This window comes from Cyclopterus lumpus, chromosome 5 (assembly GCF_009769545.1).
Source record: "Cyclopterus lumpus isolate fCycLum1 chromosome 5, fCycLum1.pri, whole genome shotgun sequence".
Classification (NCBI taxonomy): Eukaryota; Metazoa; Chordata; class Actinopteri; order Perciformes; family Cyclopteridae; genus Cyclopterus; species Cyclopterus lumpus.
The window spans coordinates 14589814-14612594 of NC_046970.1; the positions used below are offsets into that span (position 1 = coordinate 14589814).

The 22781-nt window shown below is 40.5% G+C and overlaps 5 protein-coding genes across 5 annotated transcripts; 3 read left to right on the forward strand and 2 right to left on the reverse strand.

The window, feature by feature from the left end:
• The first annotated feature begins 363 nt into the window (after positions 1-363).
• ssu72 (SSU72 homolog, RNA polymerase II CTD phosphatase) lies at positions 364-5177 on the forward strand. Its single transcript, XM_034532542.1, has 5 exons — positions 364-658; positions 1577-1720; positions 3509-3648; positions 3842-3960; positions 4251-5177. The coding sequence occupies exons 1-5, from the start codon at positions 579-581 to the stop codon at positions 4350-4352; spliced, it is 585 nt and encodes a 194-aa protein (XP_034388433.1). The 5' UTR covers positions 364-578; the 3' UTR covers positions 4353-5177.
• Positions 5178-5718: 541 nt separating this feature from the next.
• Positions 5719-7850, forward strand: LOC117730478 (transmembrane protein 240-like). Its single transcript, XM_034532206.1, is given in 4 exon segments — positions 5719-5854; positions 6954-7159; positions 7710-7768; positions 7770-7850. Coding segments are annotated over 4 exon segments (432 nt in total). The 5' UTR covers positions 5719-5768.
• Positions 7851-8900: 1050 nt separating this feature from the next.
• Positions 8901-15043, reverse strand: atad3 (ATPase family AAA domain containing 3). The gene is made up of 16 exons (XM_034532512.1): positions 14750-15043; positions 14127-14203; positions 13270-13371; positions 13075-13134; positions 12925-12994; positions 12663-12828; positions 12072-12141; positions 11425-11580; positions 11284-11340; positions 11082-11207; positions 10860-10984; positions 10711-10762; positions 10539-10609; positions 10243-10410; positions 9771-9879; positions 8901-9660 (listed from the first exon to the last, which is right to left on the reverse strand). Exons 1-16 carry the CDS (start codon positions 14931-14933, stop codon positions 9190-9192), a joined length of 2064 nt encoding a protein of 687 aa, XP_034388403.1. The 5' UTR covers positions 14934-15043; the 3' UTR covers positions 8901-9189.
• A 547-nt stretch (positions 15044-15590) lies between these two features.
• On the reverse strand, positions 15591-17811 carry mrpl20 (mitochondrial ribosomal protein L20). The gene is made up of 4 exons (XM_034532549.1): positions 17588-17811; positions 17227-17337; positions 16432-16509; positions 15591-16334 (listed from the first exon to the last, which is right to left on the reverse strand). The coding sequence occupies exons 1-4, from the start codon at positions 17672-17674 to the stop codon at positions 16161-16163; spliced, it is 450 nt and encodes a 149-aa protein (XP_034388440.1). The 5' UTR covers positions 17675-17811; the 3' UTR covers positions 15591-16160.
• Positions 17812-18058: 247 nt separating this feature from the next.
• On the forward strand, positions 18059-22085 carry sdhb (succinate dehydrogenase complex, subunit B, iron sulfur (Ip)). Its single transcript, XM_034532532.1, has 8 exons — positions 18059-18189; positions 18901-19034; positions 19761-19846; positions 20269-20405; positions 20947-21063; positions 21153-21254; positions 21368-21490; positions 21621-22085. The coding sequence occupies exons 1-8, from the start codon at positions 18118-18120 to the stop codon at positions 21699-21701; spliced, it is 852 nt and encodes a 283-aa protein (XP_034388423.1). The 5' UTR covers positions 18059-18117; the 3' UTR covers positions 21702-22085.
• The last annotated feature ends 696 nt before the right edge of the window (positions 22086-22781 follow it).

Sequence of the window (22781 nt, forward strand, 5' to 3'; positions counted from 1 at the left end):
ATGAATGCAGATGTGGAATAAACTGCTGTTAGCACAAGCCTGCCCAGCTCCATGAGATTCATTTGGCCATGAGACATCTCACAGAGGTTACACATGCCTGGAGGTTAAAAGAGGTATTGCTCTGTGCAACAGGAATTTTTAAATATATATATAGTTATATATATAGTTATATACATATAACTATATATAGATATATAACTATATATATGTGTATTTACGTATATATATCTCGTCTGGATTCCAGGCGAGGCGCAGCTCTAACGAACGAGACTAATATTATTCACAATATGTATTGACGTCACGCCCACGTCGCTACATGCTTCCGCGTTACAAGTAGGAAACCACGCCTTCAAATGACATCACTCCATAAAGCCGTGTACACCAACGGGACTCCGCCATTTTAACTTCCTGCATCAAAAGAAGACGAGCATATCGCACAGTATTTGTACTCGAAGCGTTTTCTTACTTAGTGTATCAAAAAGGGGGTTGTCTTGTTTTTTTCTGACAGGGATCGAACCAACTACACCAGTATAGTTTCTGACATCTTGTATCGGTTAGTAGTCAGCCGGAGAGTCGCAATGCCGAGCCACCCGCTGCGTGTAGCGGTTGTGTGCTCGAGCAACCAGAACCGCAGTATGGAAGCGCACAGTATCCTCAGGTAAAGACGAGCCGCCGGGAGGAGAACAAAAGGAAAACCACCACGAAGTGAAGCCAATCTGTGCGGTATTGAGTCGTTTGTGAGCTGGTCACGAGTGACGCGGACACGATGACAGACGGTCCGTTGGGCCTCAGCCGCCGTTAACAATGGACCCGCTCCTTCCGAGCGTCACACCGGGGCTGCTGCGTACTTTCAGCGCTGGTTTAGGACTAGGGACTAGGTTTCAGTTTCGCGGTCGCCTGAATTAAATATTCACACAGATTTAATTTTAATACAGATTGAAAGCTTTCAATATACCGGCCCAAGTTTTTATTTTTTCTCCCACATGTTGACTACAGTGCCCCCTGTAGGGAATATTCCGGAAGGGAGCAACTGCAGCTTGTGCAACATCGGCTGCTTCACCAGCGCGGAACCAGTTCTCTTATTCACACACCATTTAGAAAGGCTGCGTAGGCTTTGGGTTTTCAGCCGACGGTGTGTGCTGCTTTGGGACCGTCAGACAGTTCACACTTGATCTCATTCCCTAATGGGAGTTGTGTTCTTATTGGGAAACAGTGCACTTGGGGGAGACGTACAGGGCAAGATAGCCTATTGGCGACACTGTGACGCATGAGGGGAACTAAAGTTAAAAAAACAAAAAATCCTTGCGTAAGAATCTTTTAGAGCAAATGTAAAGTGAGTCTTATGTCTGGGAGACCAAGTGAAATGGCTCTATGCACTTTCAGCCTGTGACATAAAACGGGACAATGTTATACATTTAATTTATATCTGGTGTTTGATGAAGCAATTTGAAAATATGACTTCATACTTAAGTGCACTTAAGTATACTTTGAAAGATGCCGAGGATTGTGTTTTCTTGTGTCCAATGTTTACTCCAGATGTGGTAATTTCCTGTCTTGTCCTTTTTCATCTTTGCAGCAAACGTGGATTTGATGTGCGTTCATTTGGGACAGGGTCTCATGTGAAGCTACCCGGTCCTGCCCCGGATAAACCAAATGTGTATGACTTCAAAACTACATATGTACAGATGTACAACGACTTGGTCCGCAAGGACAAGGAACTGTATCCCCTTCTCACTCACATTTCCACATACGCACGTTTATACTGTATTCTGGAAACCAGATAAGTAGACGTGTCCCATGTACCGGTACGTGTGTCGGGTTTAGTTATTAGGGATGGCGTTTGAACGGCTCGGCAGACGGGACTGCAACGATGAGTAAATCACATGCAGGGATTCTAAAATGTGTTATGGATGTATGCTTTATTAAACCCATGATATACAAGGGTGCATAGTGCAATACAACAAGTGACATTTGGTGAAGATCATATGTTTTTTTAAAAAATTCAAATCAATACTCACTTTTGAATCTAGTTTATATTGTTGTATGTCTATTTACAGGAGTTTTCATGTTACCACTGCTCTTCCCCGCACTTTCCTTGTTTTCAATGTGAATCTTTTCCCATTGTTACAATTTATATTTTTACAGTTTGAGTAACACCAGATCGTTAGACAGAATAATTACTGGCTCACTTGTCTTTATTAATTGCTGTAAATGTTTAGCTGAATCAGTAATTAACTGTAAAACTGAAGGGTGAACGTTTACAGAAATCTAACCACAGGAGAACTCTATTGGCAAAGAAAAACAGTGGTGACAAGTAGACAACACGGACTGAAACACTGCATTAACCAAAGTTTGTCAACACAAACATCAAGAAGCCTGTAATTTGTTGGAGCTTGAGACATAAACATTGTAATAGTGAGTGATTTCCAGCGCTTGTTTTTTTTTTTTTCCCACATGCGTAAATTGTCTCATTGTTCCTGTCAATAGGTACTTTATAGGTTTTTGGGTTGAAAAGGTTCAGATAAACCATGTTGCTATTATGAGTTAGCAGTTTAATGTTAAACCTGCCCTTCTCGTTTAGGCCTCGAATATCTAAACAAATTATTCATCAGATAGTTGCTTTGTTTAATTTAAGACTGTTCTAATTGTATGACTAGACTTTGGATTCAAGCACGTCTAACAAGGTCATCTTCAGTTATTCTGGTTAAATGGGCCTTTTGTGGAAATCAAGGCTTAAAGGGAGGAGAGATGTGTTTAACCAAAGTTGTATTTACTTCTATTACTGTATTGCAGGTGTAACTTGCCAACCCACGGTACGTTGTCTTAACTGAGTTATAAACTTGCTGCCCTGTAAATCCGAATGTATTATTAATAGAAGATGTACATGCTGCCTTGATGCAACCGTTATTGCAATTATTTGTTGTATTCTTGCAATTTTGCATGGATTTCTTAAAAATATAGTCCACTATTGTCGACAATTCACCATGGTGGTTGGTCTTTTTATTTATTTATTTATTTATATAGTTGGCAATGTCTTGCTGTGTGGCCATGTAGTGCCGGAGGAACATAGACTCATTTGGGATACATTTTAGAAACATGAAGGCGTATTGGACGGACTATAAAATCTGTGTTAAGGACAACAAATGCCTGCTGGACAGTATCGGAATGGCTTCTTCATAACAGAAGTTGAACATTTGATTGGCATCGCCCTGAAATGCCATAATTGGCAGTTTTCCCAGACACCACTAGAGGATGCTGCAGTTCATCTAATTCAAACGCGCGATACCATTCAAGTGTGTGCCCCACAATGCAAACAAAATATGCAGTCTCAATCAGACAAGTTACTATCTTACTAATTCACTTTCAGACATCTTACTAGGTTTTGGGATTTTTCATTGTTCTATTCATTGAAATCCTTTCTCCGATAGTGTCATGCGTCGATGTGTTGTATGACCTTGGTAGTGTTTCTCCCGCTCCTGCTTTGTTCCTTGACCTCCTAACTCTTCAGATACACACAGAATGGCATCCTGCACATGCTGGACCGCAATAAGCGCATCAAATCAAAGCCGGAGCGCTTTCAAAGCTGCAAGGACAAGTTTGACCTGGTCATCACCTGCGAAGAGAGAGTCTATGACCAAGTGCTGGAGGGTGAGGCTTCTTATAAGAAATGTAAAATCACTGAAAGAATATAGTCAAATTCAGAGCCTGTTGCAAGGACTGATTTAAATACTACTACATTACCACATTATTGCCCCTCAATTATTTGTATGCAGAGCATGTTTGTAATCCCAACCCATGTGATTGTGTGACCCACAAATTCTCTTCATCTGTTGCTCCCCAGATCTGAATTCAAGAGAGCAGGAGACTCTCCAGTCTGTGCACGTGATTAATGTAGACATTCAGGATAACCACGAGGAAGCCACGCTGGGCGCCTTCCTCATCTGTGAGCTGTGTCAATGTGTGAGTGTTAAATGCTGTTGAACACACTGAGGGCAGAGTACAACACACATTTCCAAAGTCATTTATTTAATTGTGGTTAAATAATGAAAAATTATGCATTCCAATCAATATGCAAAAGTAATATGAATAAAATGTATTTAAGAGATAATCTGCCATCTAGTATATTTACTAAATGGGTAAGTGGCCACACAGTGAAAATGCTGCCAATGCTACAAAAGGGTGCTATAGATTAAAACATGCAGTCAACGTCCTCAGGCTGTGTTTGACGTGTTCCTCCGCCCCTCCTGCAGATCCAGCACACCGAGGACATGGAGGATGAAATGGATGAGCTCATACAGGAGTTTGAGGAGAAAAGCAACAGGCCTTTTCTTCACACCGTCTGTTTCTACTGATACACTATAGAAATTTGCAATAAACAGTCTTGGATTACAAGCAATCAAACATATATGGAGACACACACACACATTTCTTACTCCAGTCATCACAGAACAGTACATACACATTGTGTGCCTACACAGCCACTCTCACACACAGCTTTGGGTCAGGACTTAACAAATGGCTGTCTTTGGACACAGTGGTGATGAGTTTTTCCTCTATGCAGAGGACGGACTCGCTGCTCTCTCTGCCTTTTATTTCTCTGGATCAAGGTCAGGCCAAGGTCCTCCCGCCATCTCAGTTCAGTAAAATCACTCAACCATGTCTCCTCAGGGAGAACCATAACACTCCCACCCCTGATTCAACAACTGCTTTACTAGTCCCTCTGTTTTTGTTCTGTACAGCATATTAATGCTGAGTTTAGTTTTCTCCAGATATATAATTGTTATTCATTTATGCATACATGTCGGTTTTTTATTCCTGACTCGGACAGTGTAAATGTGTTTCTTGGGGTCGGCAGGAGAATGAATTGAACTGAATGCCTGTTTTTGTGCAACCATGTGTTGTAGATTAGTTTGGATTAAGTTAAAGTGGGTGGGCTAATGATAAGTAACCAAACCTAGACCTCACTGAGGCTCTATGGTGTTTCCAATATAATGTTGATTCATATTTAAAAATCGAATATGCTGTTTTTCAGGGCATAGTATTTTTTTCCTTTTGTAAATGTTAAAGAATTCAAGCATTGTAATTATTTGCAAACTGCGAGCTCAGCTCAGAGTGCCTGATTTTTTCTGTATGTACATATGAATCCTCTAAAGAAAGAAACATCTCACGACTCTTTATTTGCATTGTGATATTTATGGCATCAGTTAATTGTGCTTTCATGTCGAATGTAAAATTAGCATTATTAGGCAAAACTATTATTCTTTAGTTACATCATCACTCAAGACAACTGTAATAGCTTATAGAGCATATTTAACCTGGTTATTGTTCATGTTTGAATTAGCTGTTATAGACCTCTGGAAAATCCGGTTATTTTATATCAACATGCATAAAATAACAGCAACGCTAAAAACAATGTTACAGCTAACTTGCATATTTAACGTTCCTGTAAAAGTGACTACAAATGGTTTATCTTAGGTCGGATACAACGGGGCTGTGTTTATTACCGAAACAAACTATCTTGAACAACTCGATTAGTGATCGTTAATACAAATACATTGAATTAATTGTAATAACGTTCTCGTTCCGACAAGAAAGAAACGCAATGATGTGTAGTTTACCTGACACCGGCCCATCCATCAGCAACTCCCCAGTGGCGGTGACAGCCGCCCGGAGCCCTGCTGAGCGACCTCTACGAGAAGCTGAACGAGTCCTCTCCCCGCGTCGTGCCGTGTGCCGCTGTCTCGGCTCACTTGTGTCTTCTGGCGGCCATGGACGCGCTTTTTGACCGCTTTCACAACTTCATCTTACCGCTCGTGCGAGGCGAGGACGGAGTCTGCGGCTGCACCTGCGGGAGGTGAGATCCGCTGGTGTGTGTGTTGTGGTGTGTTGTCGTGTGTGGTGTGGTGTGGTGTGGTGTGGTGTGGTGGGGAGTGAGACTAACTCGACGCTCATATTCCTCAACTTTCTTTGATGGCTGCTGTTAATCCAAGTAGACGGTGAGCTCCACACCTCCAGGCTCAACACGCCTGAACTCACGCTGCATTTATGACTTCTCATCATGAATCTTCGGTATTTGCAGTAACTCTGAGTGACAAATAGATGTGTGCTTTAATGACCCGTCAAACCACAGGGGTCAGTAGAGTTTCTGTCCTGTTACAGACACTGTGATGGAGTTGTTCTTATTGTGGCAATATGCTGGAAACATGCACTAATATATCAGGAATGATATTAGCCACTCCCAGTTTTTCGATTTTTGTATTCCTAATATTTGTAAGACTGTGGAATAGATATATATATATATATGTATATATATATATATATATATATATATATATATATATATTTATATATATATTTATATATATACACATGTATATATGTGTGTATATATATGTATATATATATGTATGTATATATATATGTATATATATATATACACATGTATATATGTGTATATATATGTATATATATATATGTATATATATATATATATATATACACATGTATATATGTGTATATATATATATGTGTATATATATATACACATGTATATATGTGTATATATATATATGTGTATATATATATATATATGGAATCTATATCCATATCACCTGAAAGGCCAATATTCAATTATTGTGGCATAATTGTTTAGGCAGTCCTTTCATAATTTAATTGACCACACTGATCAGGGTGTCTTACCAACTCTGCTAATCAATTTCCTGTGAGTTATCCTTAGATGAAAGATTACATGTTATTATAGATCACCAACAAATATATTTTTCTAGGGGTCATAAAACTCTGTCAAATGTATCTGATGTTTCTATTAAAACTACAAATATACTGGTATGTACAAGAGGTTGCACATATATTAGATTTTGGTCTATGTCTTTATCTTTTCTTTTGTTTTTACTGTGCTAATATTCCACCACTGGCCACTGCTCTGTCTGTTGCAGTCATCAAGTATATCATGTTGTTCCATATAATGGGGCCCAGTCCATGGTGGATTCCAGAGAAAACAAGGTTTTAAGTGACATCATGACCTGGCAGGAGATGAACGTGGTAGTTGGACTGCTCTTGGGCTTCTGCATCAGCTTCTTCTTGCAGTGGCTGGAAAGGATTTGGCACTCACGGCTCAAATATACAGAGAACCAAATGAGTGGTGAGTAAAGTCAACTGAAACTAAACTTGCATGTGGGGGAAAGTTTCAGGGTTTCTAAAGAAAGGAACTTTGTAGCAATTAACAGTACATAATATCTTTATATAGCTATAACATTCTCGTAAGTAAAGGTTTCATATTTATTATATATATTAGATTCATACTTGGCTGTTTGAAATTAGGACCATTATGGGATAGATTGTTTATCTTTTCCCGGTGACTCTGTCCTCAAAGGAAATAGTAACATTTTATTAAAATAAAATCCACATCCTCAGTTCCAGATTACAGCCTTTTTTATAAAAACATATGTTGGGTCATTTGTAGTTGGGGTGCAAAAGAAGTGTCTTATTTTCCCTCCCATTTATCTCTTCTTGTGATAATAGCTTGTCTGATTAATTAAATTAATCCCTTTCCTCACTCTTCATTCACCAGCATTTGTATTGTAAATGTACTGCAATACATAATAAACCTAATCTGCCATCCCCCCGTGCACACACAGAAACACACATGTAGGAACCTTTCACCAGCCCAGTCTCCCTGTCTTTCTTTCCAGGTGTAGGTTTCTGGTCATGGATGCCCACATTCAGCAATATAAAGGAGTTGGTGAGGCAGTTACATCCACAACGCATGAGACTCCAGGGGGAACATGCTGCACATCAATCAAGATGTGAACCATAACGTTAATGACACATGAAGATAAAAATGAGGAATACATTCAATAGTTACAGTGTGCTGTGTTTTCTTTGAAGGTCTGATTGAGTCATTTTAATAATGAATTATTAGTATGGAAGCAGAACCAAGAGTCTGTTCTTGTCAAAACCTGGCACCTACATTACCCACAATGCAACATGTCTGACAAAAGTGTGTTGTGCCAGTGGCTAATGTCGCCTTGAGACGGGCGACAGAGATCTGGTAAACTCACTTCTTTCAAACTTGTAGTCTTCCGCCCCAACAGCGGAGGCAGACTCAAGTGACATATGAGGCCATCGGATTTCTCACAGATCCCTCTAGAGCCACAAAAGAAAAACAGTGGAGTTCCTCTTTCAGCAGAAACATCTAAAGATAGAATTCCAGTTGCATTCCAGTTCACGGTTTTTCATTGAAACAGTATTACGTCTTGCAATTAATTGCTTTTCAATGCTGCTGGGTTTTTTTGGGAGGGGGGGGGATTCCATTAAGTTAAATTACAAATTCTTTGGTTATGTATGAGACATAGTACATGTGTACAGGAAGTCATCCTATACTGTCTTATCGGGAGCTTTATCGTGGACAGTTATGCCCTTGACTTTGCTTTGCAGAATCAACCCTCAGCCATTACTGTGAAATATGGAAATCCCACGAGGCTTTCTGTAGGACAGGATCTCCTATGGATTTGAACCCCCTCCTCTCTGCTTGCACTTAATGCACTTATTGTAAGTCGCTTTGGATAAAAGCGTCAGCTAAATGACATGTAATGTAATGTAATGTAATGCTTGTATATCTACCATTATGTATTGTGTTGCTATAACCTCTCAAAACCATAGATACATATTTATAATGCTTGACAATGTCATTGCAAAGTCTGAGTGCTATATTTGGAGGTTTATACTAATAGAGGTCACGCTACCGACTGTTCAAATGCGGCTTTCTGGAAAGAAATTTTACTTAACTGTCTTGATTATTCAAGCCTCTTAAACTCCCCAAAGCCCCAGGTTGCATCATATCATAAAGCAACTGTATTTTAAAAACATCAGAACTTCTGCTGTTTATAAAAACACAAATCTATTTAATCATTTCAACAGAGACACAATGTGCACAACACTTATATACTGTTAAATACAGACACACAGTCTGTAAAGTACACTTTTACAATGTATACATGATGAGAATCAAAGAGTCTCAGGCGTTATTTGTGTTTTGTTAAGTTAATTGATTATCTGCCCCGACCTGCTGAACTCATCCTCTGTCACCAAGTCTTTCAGACATAAACTAACAGACTAGTTAAAGAGACAGGACACTAATCTTTCTAATCCGGGCCACTCTGCATCTACATCTTAAACTGGAGTTCCATCCTTAGGAGGAGAAGATCCAGTTTTGTCTTCCTTTGCCATCTTGCCGTCAGTGGGGGCAGCAGGCTTGGCTAGACTCTTCGCTTCTGTCGCAGCCTCTGCTTTGGCAGCATCTTCACAGTCCTGTCCAGCTGGGGTGGCACTTTTGCCTTCTGCTGACTGGTTGTTGATGTTTGAAGGAGGTGATAGACTTTCACCTTCTTGTTTCATTTTGACCTCAAGGACTGGGGCGATCACCTCCTGTGCCTCAGGTGCCTGACTGAGGGGCAGATTGAAGCCCATTTTGCCTCCACTGGCTGTCGCTCCAGCTGGGTGAGGTGTAAGGGTCGTGCCATGAGTCACCTCGTCTCCATGCAGCCAGTCCATCTTCTGAAGGTGTTGCTTGAAAGCGTCATCAACTCGAGCATCAATCATGGCCTCTGTCAGGACGCCATCTTCAGAGGAATATGCTGCTGCCTACAAGAGAACAAGAGTCATCACATGTGTTCTATACATCTCAAAATGTGGTTGCATTTGAAGCTTTTTTTTTGTACAGCTATGGATACACAATGACTACAGGGATTTACCTGCCAGGCCACACCCAGCTTAGAGATCTCTCTTCCTGACATGCCTTCTGTCCGCTTTGCTATGTCAGAGCACTTTTGACCATAGTCAAACTGTGCCAGCTTCATCCTCCTGCACAAAAACAGATAGATTAGAGTGTGACAAAGTAAATGATTTTACCACAGTTTAGCTAGCCCGAATGCAATTTCATTCCGACTTTGATGTGTTTTTGGAGCCAAGTTTATTGCCCGTGTGTGGATCGCTCCCCACCTTTCAGCCTCCATTACACATCGGACTTCTATGTAATTAATGCCTCAGCATGGCTCGTCAGCCAAATATTACACAACTCCTCAAAAATCACTGATAATTAGTACATCTACATGCGAGTGTTGGGCATGGTGGCCTGAACCTAATTATTGGTTTCAGTATGCATCCCTAGCATGCAGTGGTTTGGTGCCCCATTTTAACAGCTGTGTTGCAGAGGATTGTACTCACTGCCTCCCTCCTGTGGCAGGTTCCAACACATATTTGTCAAAGTACAACCGCACCAGCCTCTCCCTCTCATCAGGACCAGGCAGAGCAAAATTCACTATTTCGTCTATACGATCGTTTATGGCCCAGTCAAACTGCTCTGGTTGGTTACTGGCCAACACCAGCATGAACCTGCCAGAAAAACACAGAAATCAAGCAGCTTAGAGATGTAGCTGAGGTTTTATAGACATGGTCAAATAAATTGAAGAGTACTACATATATATAAGGTTTAATTTGTACAAATGTTAATCTTTTTTTACTTGCTGCTCTGCTCTCCGGTACGATACAAGAATGCGTTCAAAGTGGCTCTAAGGTCCTCACTGATCTTCTCCTACAAAAGAACAGAGCAAAGTTAAGAGGAATTTAAAATGTAGGAAAATATGTTTTTAACAAAAACCTGGTTTCTGAAAAATGAAATGCATGCAAACTTACGGTGGATCTCTTGCGAAGGAATGCATCAGCTTCATCAACAAAAAGAAGAAGTCTGTAACAGGGAAAAAAACACGATAACTTTTATCTGTTGATATGTTATATCTAAACAGTATTGCGGTAAATTTGTAAATTAATATCATGTAGCCTACCCGCGCCGACTTGTACCAGCCCAGTCAAACACTTTGTGCATGGCTGTCACACCATCACGGCCCATGGGTGCCACGTCACCGCCAGTCATAATTGCATAGTCCATCCCAGAATGCACTGCCAGCTTCTACTCGATAGAAAGGAAATGTCTCTTTGTTAGAAAAAGCATAGTTTTCTGTATGTGTAAATGCTTACATCAGTCATTGTTCAGTGCTCAGGTATACCTTAGCAAAGAGAGTTTTGCCTGTGCCTGGAGGGCCATACATGAGGATATTCCTGTAGAGGCCGTTGTTCTGCCTCGTGTTTCTTGTTGCTATGGCGATATCACGTACACGCTCTTCCAGGGAAGGCTAAGGGATAGAAAAATGCATTTAGATGAAGTGGTTGTTGGCTTCATCCTTTGTGAAAACTTTGATGTCCACTTACACTGAGCACAACTCCCTCGAGGGCATCCTGAGGTTTGCTCCTCAGCCGTTTGGTCATCTAAATGGTTCACAAAAAAAAGGTTAACTAGCATATAATAATCTGCACTTAAAATAAACAAAGGTTAAAATGCTAATTAGCTACCTTGACGGGATGCTTGATTGCCTCTGCGACAGTGAACCGGGACGTTTCCCGCACCAGTGACGGCTTCCCGAGCCTGGCCTCAATGTAACGTCCCGCCACCGCTGTGGCACTTCGGGCGGAATAAACTCCCACAGCTAAAAGGGTCAGTCCTGCCACCTGCCGATGTGGTGAAACAGTTACACAACAATCACATACTGTGTGCGGTGAGAGTCAGGAGAAACAACTCAACATTTCAGGTTTGCCCTCACCGACAGACCAAACATTTAAATGGAAATATATGATTACTCTTTGTGTGTGTGTAATTAATTAATATATATATTAATTACACACACACACACATGAGGTTACAGCTAAGGAGGCCCTCAATAGTGTAATACTAGCACATGTAAATATGTGTAAAAAAGGATTTTCTCTCATTCAGCTTTGAACAAAACTTTTGTTAGTGAGAGTTTGTGAGCCATAAAAGAACTAATGTGTTAAAATTAAACTATCTTTATGAATAGAAAGGTATCTGTAAATATTTTGTTGTTCTTTTATACCTAATTAGCTTTTATTTTATAGAAGAGATATTTCAGAGGAATCGTTCAGTTGCATTTAGTTCTTTCTTAATTCACTAAAGTGATTGTGGATGGAAAGAGAAGCCTCACCGTGGCTGTCACTTTGTCCCAGTCTGACACAAAGGCCCTGAATCCTTCTCCAAACACAGCACCTGCAGTCCTAAACATACGATAAAACACGACTGTTAAAACTACCATTGACATAACTGATACTTTCTCAGGTAAGCTGAGCTAGAAACACACACACACACACTTTTATCCAAAGCGACTTACAATAAGTGCATTAAACCATGAGTCTCAGAACAACAAGAATCGAGAAAGTACAATTTCTTCAATAAAGTTAAACTACAAAGTGCTATCAGTAAGAGACATTTAAGTGCTACTAAAGTGCTATGACGGCGCTACCTTCCCTATTCAAGGTATAGTCGAAAAAGATGTGTTTTTATTTTGCGACGGAAGATGTAGAGACTTTCTGCTGTCCTGATGTCAATGGGGAGCTCGTTCCACCAATGAGGAGCCAGGACAGCAAACAGTCGTGACACACACACACGCACACCTTCCTTTAACACCTTTAGTTTCAACAGCACATTGCATGATGATTCAAGACTCCAAGAACCATCAATTCAGTATCTAATCCTCACCATCATGAAAACTATTGTGTCAAATATCAGTGCGTCTTACTTTATGGACTCCAGGACCGTCTGTCTGTGTTCTGCAGCCTTCAAACGGATTTGCTCGCGGATTATGTCGGCGTTCTCTCGCTCCACACGGGCTCGTGCTTTAGTCTCAGCCTCGATACGCAGGAGCTCATTCTTGTGCCTCAGCTCCATCTCATGCTCTATTGTCGCTATAAAAACCACGAGACATAAACAAGTACATATGAACTACTGTTTAACATCTTCAAAAGCTTCTACAAGAGCCTGTCAGTGGTGAAGACTGGTACCTTTCCTCATGAACTCTTGTTTCTGCACAGACTCCTCCTGTTTGCGAAGGTTGTCCTCATTCAGCGCTTGCTATTGAAAGAAAAGGAAACTGTTGGTACTGAGTCTCATTTTAATGCAGTTTATACTTGACATTCAGTAGATGACTTCACCTGTTGCCTTAGTTGGTCCTCATATCGCTGTCTGGCCAGCTTATCTTGAAACTGAGCTCTCTGCAATGAGGCAGAAAACAACCAGTTGTAACCATACAACTCAAAATGTTCCAGTTCAATTGCTGCAGCATACTTATAATTGCTCTTTTAAAAAAAAAAAAAGGAAAAAAAAAGGGAAAGCATTTATGTTTCTACCGCTTGATGCTGCCTGGTCTCCTCATTAATAGTTTTCCTCCTCTCATCCGCCTGGATTCGTATCTGGTCGCCTTTGAGCTGCTCAACTGCTGCTTCATACTCCTGAGAGAGGCGCAGAAAAGAATGACAAATATTGAATACGCTCAAGTGACACACTGGTGAACATTAAAATCCATTGCAAACATAAGATCGACTGGGTTGTGCTAAGAAAGTCCTCAAAAAGAAAGAAGTTTAAAACACATCATCAACATGTCATAAACTTCATCAACAATGCCACTAAAAGTAATCTCTGACTTGGGAAATCAAAATGTGTCTGGTTTGATCTAGATGCAGAACAAAGATAAAGCTCAAATTGATATTAATTTGACCAAGTAAATAATGTGCAATATGTTCTGCTTTTTCAACTCCCAATTTGCTCAAAATGTTAACTTTCACATGATAAACTGCAGCGACTGACAATTCTAATGTTCAAACTGCAGCACCGACTAAAAAAAATAAATAGAGATGAGTATTGACACTCAACTCTACTACATCACTCAGCACAATTATCTGTCCAGTAAATGAGATGATTAAAAAACGTACACATACATTACATACATGACATTTGACCTCTGCATTTAACCCAACAGTGTTTTAAGGAGCAGTGGAGCGGCTATAAAACGCCCGAGGAGCAACTTGGGGTTCAGTTTATCTCTTAAAGACACTTGGGGATCGAACCACCAACCTTGTGATTAAAGGACACAGCTGTCCAAAGTAACATATTGTTTTAATTAATTAAAACTGGCAAACATCAACTTAATTCTCTGGAAAAGCACTGATTTCCTGCAGCAGAGTTAGGATGCCGGTTTAAACTGTACCTTCATTTTGCTCTGATGCTCCATCTGAGTGGTCTGCTCCTGCATTCGAGACAAATCCAGAGCCTCTTTGGCATGTCCTGGAAAGTGATGAGAGGCAACAACACAGGACTGAAATGTGTGATGGCTTCAAAATATGGAGATTTTAAATTATCCATGCAGCATGATGGTCTGCCTCCTGAGTCATCACTGAGGCGCCACGACTATTTTTACCTCACACAGATATGAAAAATGGTATATGATGAGCACAGAACCAGAGAGAAACAATTGTTAAATAATTACATGCTAGTGGAACAAGTGGAATTTGGGTGTTGCAAGCCAGATTGCCAGGTGGTGACCTTTGAACCCACTCTAGTATGAGATAGTATAAGGTGAGAGCAGCACATGGTCGATCTCATAGACAACCAGCAGCTTCACAAAGATGACATGTATATATTAAAATGTATAAATACAGATTCTGGCTGCGAGTGTGGGCCTCATTATTTTTAGCTGTAACATCACTGAAGCGACCACCACTATGAACCAGAGAGGAGCTGGATGATGGGGCAGCATGACTTTGTGTGCAGCGATGTTGTTATAACCAGGAGGAACCTCCATTGAGCTACCAGGGTCTGCAGAACACTTACGGGACTTGTCGAGCTCCTTGGCCGCATGAGCAGCTCGCTCTAGCCCGGTGGGATCGAAGTTGCTCCATTTGTCCTTGGGTTTATCTCCGCCGCCGCCGGAGCCTCCAGCCGGCGGTGAAGGCTGAACCGGGAGACCAGGAGGCCCCTCAGGCTGCCCCTTGTTCAAGCCGAATAGCCACGACATTTCAACGTGAATAAATAAAGCACAGTTTAGCCGGTTCTGTGATGAGCGGCTGCTGCTCCAGACCTGTCACTGCACTTCCTCTACACGCGTGTCATGCCGCAACCTTCTGCGCAGGTGCGACAGCGAGAACCGATTCGTTTGAATAAGTGCAACGACGATTGGCTGGAAACAAGCACTTCTTATTCTTATTGGCTGTTCCAACATCCGTCTTCAGCAGAGGTCATTGATGTAGTCCCACCCAACATTGATACGGTGGCCGCAAAGGGTCACGATGCGTACAATTCAAAGAAAAGTACATGGGTTTATTTTAGTTGCATCAGACTGGTTCTGGTTTTGTAAGTCATAGGTCATTGATATTGGTTGCAATGTTTGCTTTGTATTTCAGTGAGCATTCATCAGGAGTAAATGTGAGGACTGGAAGAATGTTTGGAGTGTTGCTTCTCATATAACACTAGTTTATTGAATAAAAGATAATTATGTCCTTGTGTTCTCTAAAATGTTAATTATGTGCATAGTGTGTACCGTCAGTTATAAAAGAACAGTTTTAGGGACATAACAGCCAACATTGGGGCTACAAATGACTAGTCCAGAATAAAATATCTCTCAAAAATCACACCCTTAACATGTTTGAAGAGAATTAAGACAGGACGAAAAATATATACATCAAAATGTTTAATGAACCAAACAGTGAGAGGATAACATCAACAATTGGCAAAATAAATATTTACACAGAGACACAACTCAAATGAAAAAGCTTGAGGTCAGTCTTCTGCCCAACTTCCTGAAAACTCACAATCTGCATCAAATGGTGGGGCGGGTTGAAATTAGTGAATGGAGGAGAAGCAAGGCTGTCTGTTGCCAAACTATCCTTGTTATGACAGAGTGCACAATTTCAAAAATATCATCTAATTTACTCTAAATTTAACTTGAAATGATTCACCTGAAAATAGTGTACAACTATATTTAGGAACTGTCTATTATCAGTATTGTTAATAGAAGGAAAAGGCATTTACATTGGTCAAATCTGTTTCTAGGGATGCACTGCTTTTGAACAACATTGAGTGGAGAAACCATACTTCAAGGTCAGCGGGAGTGTCCTTGAGCAAGATAGCTGTAAAGCAAGGAAGTGAGTGTGTGCCTGACTGACCATTTAATGAACAGCTCCACAATCCAACAACAGCATTCTTTCAAACACATAACTGGAAATCTTTCACTGGAGCAAATCTTTTACTGTAACAGAACAACACGGGAGAAGACACCAGAAGGCTCTTTGCCGTCACCCAACGCTGCACGGAAGCCTTCCTGTTGCCTAGCCCGCGCCAGCTTTGCAAGTGAGAGGAATGACCGAGGTTCTGTGACAGCCAGATCACTGATTACACGTCGGTTGAGCTGAACGCTTGTCTGTATGAAGGATACACGTCACATATAGATAGAGTGAACAACCAGCATAAAGAAGGTAGACAGGTTTGGTGCAATACTGTAACACAGCACAACTAACCTTGGTGAGGTTGTGTATAAGAATGGGATACTTCAGGCCGTGCTCTCGTGATGCTGCTGCAATGCGTGTGATCCAGAGCTGAAGAAATAAGCACAACAAATTAAATTGATTACTTTGCTCAATTATATACAATTATTCTTTGCAAGAAGTCAACATGCCCATTTTGTAAAGTCAAACAATGAATACACCCTCCTGCAACTGGGATTGGAGAGACAGCTAACATTTAGTGGCTGTACAGAGGAGGCAGTGGTTCCCAACCCTTCTGACATGTGACCCCCTAAAACTAACCAATGTCTATTTCACATCACTAATCACAGATTTGGTCTTGAAGTAAACATAGATAGATGTTTAAAATAAACTATTATACAAGAAATACATGGCTTCCTTTAACAATTTTGAGTAACTTTAAATGTATCTTAGGGCCCTAATACACACATTAAATTGACTATTAATACTCTTTGATATGTTTTAGTTGTATTAGAGTATGTTTTCAATATATCCTGTAATGCAATATTGATACAGAGTGGATTATCTGGGGTAAGTAAATAAAGCAAAGTGAATTAGAGAGCAGCACAGGGCTTGGCTGTCTACAGCCTCCTCTGCACAAACAATGAGATAAAATACAATGCACCCATCATCCCAGAGACTCTGTTCAAGCACACTTCTACTGAGAAAGGTAGCCCGGGTTACACTGTAGTTAAAGCTCTTTATCTGGTATGACAACTTCAATCATGTGTGCCCGCCATGTGTTAGCTGTTGTAGTGGACATTTGTGTTTGAGTTTCAGGTGTCTCACGGTTCTCATGTTGCGCTTCTTGAGCTTCCGCGCTGTGGTGGCGTAGACGAAAGCTCTCCTGACCGCCCGCACAGCCAGACTGTAGCAGCGGTTCTTTCTGCCTCTGAAGTGCTGTAAAACGATAGGACATAAGACATAAACAAAATGACTTATCCTTATGCTGTCAATATTATAATCCTTAAAAATTAGGTATATTTCTCACTGAATCAAACAGCATATGCAATTTCTAGATGTAGGTAATAGATCAAATGATTTGCTTGTTTAAACAATGATTCAGCTTCAATTACCACACACGTCCCAATATGTTGACAGCATGGAACAGCGTAGCCCCTTTTCCTCCAGGAAATAGTCGTGCCCTTACCCGTGCATGTTTGAGAACTTCTTGAACTTTCCAATATCGGTCAGGTCCACGGCTTCTGATCCAACAAGACAGCGTCAGGAACACCATGGCTGTTCTCCTTCAACACAGAAGGAAGAAGAACAGAGTTGAATGCTATTTAAGTGACCTTAACTCAACTCCAATTGTAAAGAGCCTGTGTTAGTGAGTACAATTGCGCATGCTCTGTTGCGACTGATAGAGGCACACTCGGTTCGTTCGATTCATAAACCCGGACAACTCCGACCGGGGTTTGCAGACATAAAACGATCATAATTGAAAGAAATCCATTATTGCCATGTATGACTATGGGAGAATAAACAATGAAAGAGGGGTCGGAACAAAATTGCCATAAGCAAGTCATAGGAACTATTTAAAAAACACGCTCTTCTTGTGTCAACGTGAGTGGAAAGGCGGAAGACGTCGGTCAACAAAACACGCGCTTCTACCAGAGTTGTGACGCAGCCACGTCGGACGTTGGGATAGCAGTCGGTGGAGGTCAGAGGAACTCCAAAATGTCGGTTGCTTGTCTCACGTCCTTGAGCCGCTGTGGTGTTTTGGCGTCCCGCTCCCCTGCAGGATTGGTGGTACGTCGAAATTGTTTCAGTAAATAAACAGTATTGATTACATGTGATTGTCAGTTACAGTTTCTGCCATTGCTTTGCTTAGAGAACGTCACGTCATCATTACAATACCCAGTGACAGCGGAGGGCTTCGTCTATGCAATGAAGTCAATGTTACGTAGTCCCACGGACGTTACTAGCTAGCTAATAACGAGCTCGCCCGTCCTGTTATCTGTAATGTGTTGATTTATTCTGTATTATTGTGGGTTTAGCTTCAAGTGTCACTCTAGAAGATTCAAATCCACGTTCACGTCAAACACGGCAGGGTACGAGTTAAACTTGTAAACATTGTTCAGCTAAGTTAATTAACTATAGTAACGTCAACTTTACGAAAATGTGGTCTATTCGTTAATATAAATGTGGTATATTTGTTAATATGGCTATTATTATATTGTATTTTTTTATATAGTAAACCAGGCTGAGATATGTTATGTGTGTCCTAAGGTGAAATGTGATTTCTGGTAAATCCTGATTTTCATGGAATGTTTTGTGCTTTAACTCACACAAAACTGCTTTTTTATCACTGATGTCGCAGTGGTTTAGACTAAATGTTAAGCTATGTTACTAAAACAGATGATCCACTGATATGTAGCTTTAGAGGATACGAGTAAAGGCACTGTGTGATGCAAACAATATATATAATCATGTCCTCTCCCCTCTTGTCCCTGCTGTCAGGCGGTGCGTTATGCCCAAACAGCAGCGGCTCCAGCAGCTCAACCCAGAATAAAGAAGTTTCAGATATACAGATGGGACCCAGACACTCCGGGAGACAAACCCCGCATGCAGACCTATGACATCGACCTTAACACGTAGGTGTTACAGCTTTTTCACCTCCCATGAGAAAGCCCAGTACTGTGTGGACTGCATTGTGTACATCTGTGTTCTTATTCATTATCAGATTTTCTTAAATCAACAAGGTGTTCTGGTACCCATAAATGATAGCAGAGATGTTGCTGAATCTTTTATTTTCTATTCTAAGACACATTGGAGTGTATTATTGCATGTATTGATGGCCACTTCTTAAACAAATAGGGAGGTTGAGTTTAAAATGAATTGACACGTGGCATAAAGTCAGAAATGGCAGTTATCTGGGACCTATGTGTGTAGATCTTTTAACTTTTATTTGTGAGAGGTGCGATGAAGAGGACTCTGATTCCTCTCTGAACAAAACTCTGCTTATTTATTATAATTTATAGTGCAGAATATGTCCCCTTTTAATAGCGCTGCTATTAGCTGATCATGTTCACTTGTACTGGTGGAGGGTTCTCTCTTAGTGAACTTCAAAGCGGTACCCAAGCATGTGTAAACAGAGGGCATGTGGAACAAACTGACAACAGCCTTCAGGTAGATTTAACTCAGGTGGCTGTGACAGCCTGGCATATTTCCAGTCATCTTCCTTCGTCTGCTCTCTAATAAGCTTAGGTGTACTCTCAACTCCTGTCAATACAACGCTGCAACAAAAAGAGTCCAAAACTAAAACATACTGCATTTTTTTGTTGGACAAGTCAACCGCTGATTTGTTTTTCTTCATGTAGTTGTGGCCCAATGGTTCTTGATGCCCTGATCAAGATAAAAAATGAAATGGACTCCACTCTGACCTTTCGCCGTTCCTGCAGAGAAGGTCAGTAACACTGAGGCTTTACAAATTGACATTTAAGATGATAAAATTATGATAAAATCTGGTATATAATATTTCTGTATGATTAGAAGTTGTAGTTTTAATCAACTGATAGATTAGTATTAACTTCAAAAAGTCTGATTATTCAGTTATGTTGGTGCAGCCTGCTTATAGTAAGGGTCATGTAGTTTTTAGAAACCAGGCCTGTTTATTTAAGGCAATATAGATTTGTAGATTTATTTTTGTTTTCAAGTGATTAATCGTTCATTCAACCATGAAATATAATGCCGCACAAGCTTCTCTTTTTTTCACCAAAGAATTACAATCCACATTACTCTTCTTTTTCCCACACCAATATGTCATTGTAAGATTGTCTCGTCTCAGACTTTATATTGAAAGCTTTTGTTATTTTTGTGTGAATGCAGGTATTTGTGGATCCTGTGCAATGAACATTAATGGAGGAAACACACTTGCATGTCTCAACAAGATCGACACCAACATTAGCAAGCCGTCTAAGATTTACCCTCTTCCACATATGTATGTGGTCAAGGACCTGGTACCGGTGAGTAAATATCCACCATGCCATTTCGGACCAGCGCTAACTGATAGAAAATTCTACCCCACTAGTCTCATCCATTTCTATTTGTTTGTCAAACATGGATGCCTCTGAGTTTTGTTCTTTAGTGATTATTCTAATCAATCCAAACATTACCAAATGTAGCCAAACCATGCTAATAGATAGTATAAACATTTAATTTCATCATTGGTCGCATCTGTATTTTTCTGGAAAATATTGACATGGTATATTTGGTGTATATGCAACAACTGCAAGTGTTGCCAATCATTTTGATTTAAAGACTAATAGGTCAAATTCAACATGCTATACATCTAGCTAAACATAACTGATATCAGGTCAACACTTTCCACTTCTTTGTTGATGCATTGTTTTGTGAACCGAATTCAGTTAATCAGACACACACATGTAGTTGTAGGAATATTGGCAGCAAAATCCAGTTTTCCTTTTTGCATTTTCAGATGCATTCTTATCTGAAAGTTTTATCCTGCCATTTGAATGCTGACTAGAACCTTGATTGTGTTTGCAGGACATGAGTAACTTCTATGCACAGTACAAATCTATTGAGCCCTACCTGAAGAAGAAGGATGACTCAAAGGAAGGGAAGGAGCAGTACCTGCAGACGGTGGAAGACAGACAGAAACTGGTATGCCACTGGTTTTTATTTTGGTAAAACATTTTTCAGTGCTCTCAAAAGTCACATGAAATAGCATTCCTTGCTTTTCTCCCGTGTAGGACGGGCTGTACGAATGCATCCTGTGTGCCTGCTGCAGTACGAGCTGCCCCAGCTACTGGTGGAACGGAGACAAATACCTTGGGCCGGCTGTGCTGATGCAGGTGTGTGTCTGAGTACATTAACATTTAAGAATCGATGATTTCAATTCTGAGTCTGCAATAAAGAATAAGCACACGGAGGAAGCGTTTATGGGTCACATCCTGTTGTCTTACAGGCATATCGTTGGATGATCGACTCACGAGACGAATTCACAGAGGAACGTCTGTCCAAGCTGCAGGATCCTTTCTCCCTCTACCGATGCCACACTATCATGAACTGCACCAAGACTTGTCCCAAGGTAACACATCTGCAGCCAGATGCCCGCAAACGCTCATGTGTATTTTGTCACATTCAAACAGACGATGTGTTCTGTTTGTGCAGTGCAGCTTCTCACAGCTCTTTCCTCGTCTGTCTGGTCTTCCTCTTAGGGCCTGAACCCAGGAAAGGCGATAGCTGAGATCAAAAAGATGATGGCCACGTACAAGGAGAAGCAGGCAGCTGCTGTCTGAAGGGCCAGTGCACCAGTCAGCTCCACCACCACACCACGACTGCAGTCAACTGTAATGGAAATGTGTGTGTGGTTGAAGGACTTGATGTTGCATATACGCACATGTACAGTATGAATGCACAAGAGAGGGTGTCTGAGTCTTACGTGTACCATAAAGAGGTAATTGTCTTCAATGCTACTGTATCTATGTTTGTGCAATTGGGAGATGCGATGCTGCACATTCAAGTTAAAAGGAGACGTTTTCTTTTATGTAAACATGTAGCTTGTTGCTTTTCCAGGTTAGTGGTTGCTTCGAAGACATACAGTGTATATTTTCCTTCATATCTTCCAACATACCAACAGCAGTCTCTGTTTTGATTGAAAATAAATAGTGTATCTGCCTCCAGCTGCTTTCCTTGGTTATTATTTGATGTCACTAATGTTTCTACACACTTCCACAGTGGTTAGCAGTTGGTGTCCTATAGAGGACTCTAGTGTGCAGAGCCTGAAATGAGTTCAACCATCAGCAGTTTCATCACTGAGTTTAGTTGAAGGCAGATGTTTCTGTAAGAGACTGTTTCATCATGTTTTTAGTTCAGGTTGCAATCATGTAAAAAGTTATATAGCTTGTAGATGTTGGTGTCTTACAGGCAATACACCCCCCTTGACCTGAAGTAAAGGAGTTTAGGAGCTGCATAACAGCAAAGTCTTCAAAACCCACATGGATTGAACAAAAAGCATCTCCGGTGCAATCTAATGCAAAAGATCAAAACATAGTAAAGCTCATTATTAATATTGGTTTGGAAAGTTAGCACGCTTCTATCAATCTAACTCTATCATGTCTGGAAACTGTTAAATGTTTATCTGCAGAATTAACAAAATACTTCATAATAGATTTTTTCAAAACGATTTTCCTAGTGATATTGAAAAAACAAGTTGGCTCTTGATGACACCCAACAATAAGAGTTATATTAAATAAATGAAGACGTGCAAATATATATATATATATATATATATATATATATATATATATATATATATATATATATATATAAAACAAATAAATAACGAGCAAGTATTTGGTCAGCTCACCGATATTACT

What these genes read in the sequence shown, in the direction of transcription:
- ssu72 (XM_034532542.1), top strand. Translation starts at nt 579, where the DNA reads ATGCCGAGCCACCCGCTGCGTGTAGCGGTTGTGTGCTCGAGCAACCAG. An exon ending in CTATGACCAAGTGCTGGAGG is followed by an intron (nt 3,649 to 3,841) that starts GTGAGGCTTCTT and finishes GTTGCTCCCCAG; the next exon opens with ATCTGAATTCAAGAGAGCAG. An exon ending in TCTGTGAGCTGTGTCAATGT is followed by an intron (nt 3,961 to 4,250) that starts GTGAGTGTTAAA and finishes CCCCTCCTGCAG; the next exon opens with ATCCAGCACACCGAGGACAT.
- atad3 (XM_034532512.1), bottom strand. Translation starts at nt 14,933, where the DNA reads ATGTCGTGGCTATTCGGCTTGAACAAGGGGCAGCCTGAGGGGCCTCCT. An exon ending in AGGACCAACTAAGGCAACAG is followed by an intron (nt 12,995 to 13,074) that starts GTGAAGTCATCT and finishes TTCTTTCAATAG; the next exon opens with CAAGCGCTGAATGAGGACAA. An exon ending in ACAAGAGTTCATGAGGAAAG is followed by an intron (nt 12,829 to 12,924) that starts GTACCAGTCTTC and finishes TGGTTTTTATAG; the next exon opens with CGACAATAGAGCATGAGATG.
- mrpl20 (XM_034532549.1), bottom strand. Translation starts at nt 17,674, where the DNA reads ATGGTGTTCCTGACGCTGTCTTGTTGGATCAGAAGCCGTGGACCTGAC. An exon ending in AAGTTCTCAAACATGCACGG is followed by an intron (nt 17,338 to 17,587) that starts GTAAGGGCACGA and finishes ATCGTTTTACAG; the next exon opens with CACTTCAGAGGCAGAAAGAA. An exon ending in TTATACACAACCTCACCAAG is followed by an intron (nt 16,335 to 16,431) that starts GTTAGTTGTGCT and finishes TCCTTCATACAG; the next exon opens with ACAAGCGTTCAGCTCAACCG.
- sdhb (XM_034532532.1), top strand. Translation starts at nt 18,118, where the DNA reads ATGTCGGTTGCTTGTCTCACGTCCTTGAGCCGCTGTGGTGTTTTGGCG. An exon ending in GCTCCCCTGCAGGATTGGTG is followed by an intron (nt 18,190 to 18,900) that starts GTACGTCGAAAT and finishes CCCTGCTGTCAG; the next exon opens with GCGGTGCGTTATGCCCAAAC. An exon ending in GGCCGGCTGTGCTGATGCAG is followed by an intron (nt 21,255 to 21,367) that starts GTGTGTGTCTGA and finishes GTTGTCTTACAG; the next exon opens with GCATATCGTTGGATGATCGA.